A 1053-nucleotide genomic window follows, 5' to 3' on the forward strand; every position below is an offset into this window, starting at 1 on the left:
GGGCGGGGGCGGGCGGGCCGGCGCGCTCCCCGCGGGACACGTTTGGGCGCTCACACCACGGCGCCCGGGCTCGCGTTTGAGGGAGGCGCACAGGCGAATGGTCGCGCGGCGGGGCCAGCTGAGCGGTCGTGCGTGCGCTTGCGCGCGCGCGCGCGCGTGCCCTTCCCCGCCGAGGGAGGTGTTAATAGCGGGGGAGGGGGGGGGGCCCAAGTCGGGGGCATGTGCGTGACTCGCCCAAGCACCAGGGGGGGTGCCCCTTGGACGGCTCCCGGCCCCCCTCCCTCCCCCGGGCAATAAAATGCGGGCGCGCGCGCGCGCGCGCGGGCCAGCGTGCCCGACTCTCCGGGGCCAGGCCCCCCGGCCTTCTCGGCTGCAAGGGCAGGGGCATGACAGAGGGCGCTGCGCGCGGGCTGGCCATGAAACAGGTGCCAACGCTCGGGCCGCCCCGGTCGTGCCCCTACGTGAAGCGTGCGCGCGCGTGCGTGCGTGCATGTTGTGTGTCGGCTGTTGCGGCCTGGCCCTTGGGCTCAGCATTGCGCAGGCGGGGTGTGGGGGCGCGGGCGCGAGGCAGGGCGTCCGTGGGCCGATCTCGCACGGCGGGCCCAGGCCGGGACGTGCGTGTGTGTGTCTGTGTGTGTGCATCTCTTCATGGGATGGGGTGGCCGGCGGGGGCAGGTCGGACAACTGCAGGGACACAACTAGATGGAGCAGGGCGGGGGGGGGGGGGGAGGGATCTATTGGGCGACGCTGTCTGGCAGGGACACGGGGACTTCGATGAAGAGGCAGTCTCGGGTGCGGACCTGGACCGGGGCGGCGATCGGACCAAGTGGCGTGTTCAGGCCCTCGACCATGAGATGGCTGAAGGCGCTGTCGGCCGCCAGCAGGCGCTCCGCCTGCATGGTCTTCCTGCGGGGCGGGCGGCGGCGGCGGCGGCGGCGGCGGGGAGGGGGGGGGAGTCAGCGCGACTGGGTATACACATGTGCGCATGTGGGTGTGCTCCGATGGAGGGCGGGCGAGAGAGAGAGAGAGAGAGAGAGAGAGAGAGAGAGAGAG

The 1053-nt window shown here is 73.0% G+C and overlaps 1 protein-coding gene across 1 annotated transcript; it reads right to left on the reverse strand.

Annotated features, from left to right (window-relative positions):
- Window positions 1-734: 734 nt before the first annotated feature.
- H696_06388 (hypothetical protein) lies at window positions 735-906 on the reverse strand (the record flags this gene model as incomplete). Its single annotated transcript, XM_009500127.1, has 1 exon — window positions 735-906. A coding segment is annotated over one exon (171 nt), but the record flags the coding sequence as incomplete, so codon positions are not given.
- Between the last annotated feature and the right edge of the window lie 147 nt (window positions 907-1053).

This window comes from Fonticula alba (genome assembly GCF_000388065.1).
Source record: "Fonticula alba strain ATCC 38817 unplaced genomic scaffold supercont2.206, whole genome shotgun sequence".
Classification (NCBI taxonomy): domain Eukaryota; order Rotosphaerida; family Fonticulaceae; genus Fonticula; species Fonticula alba.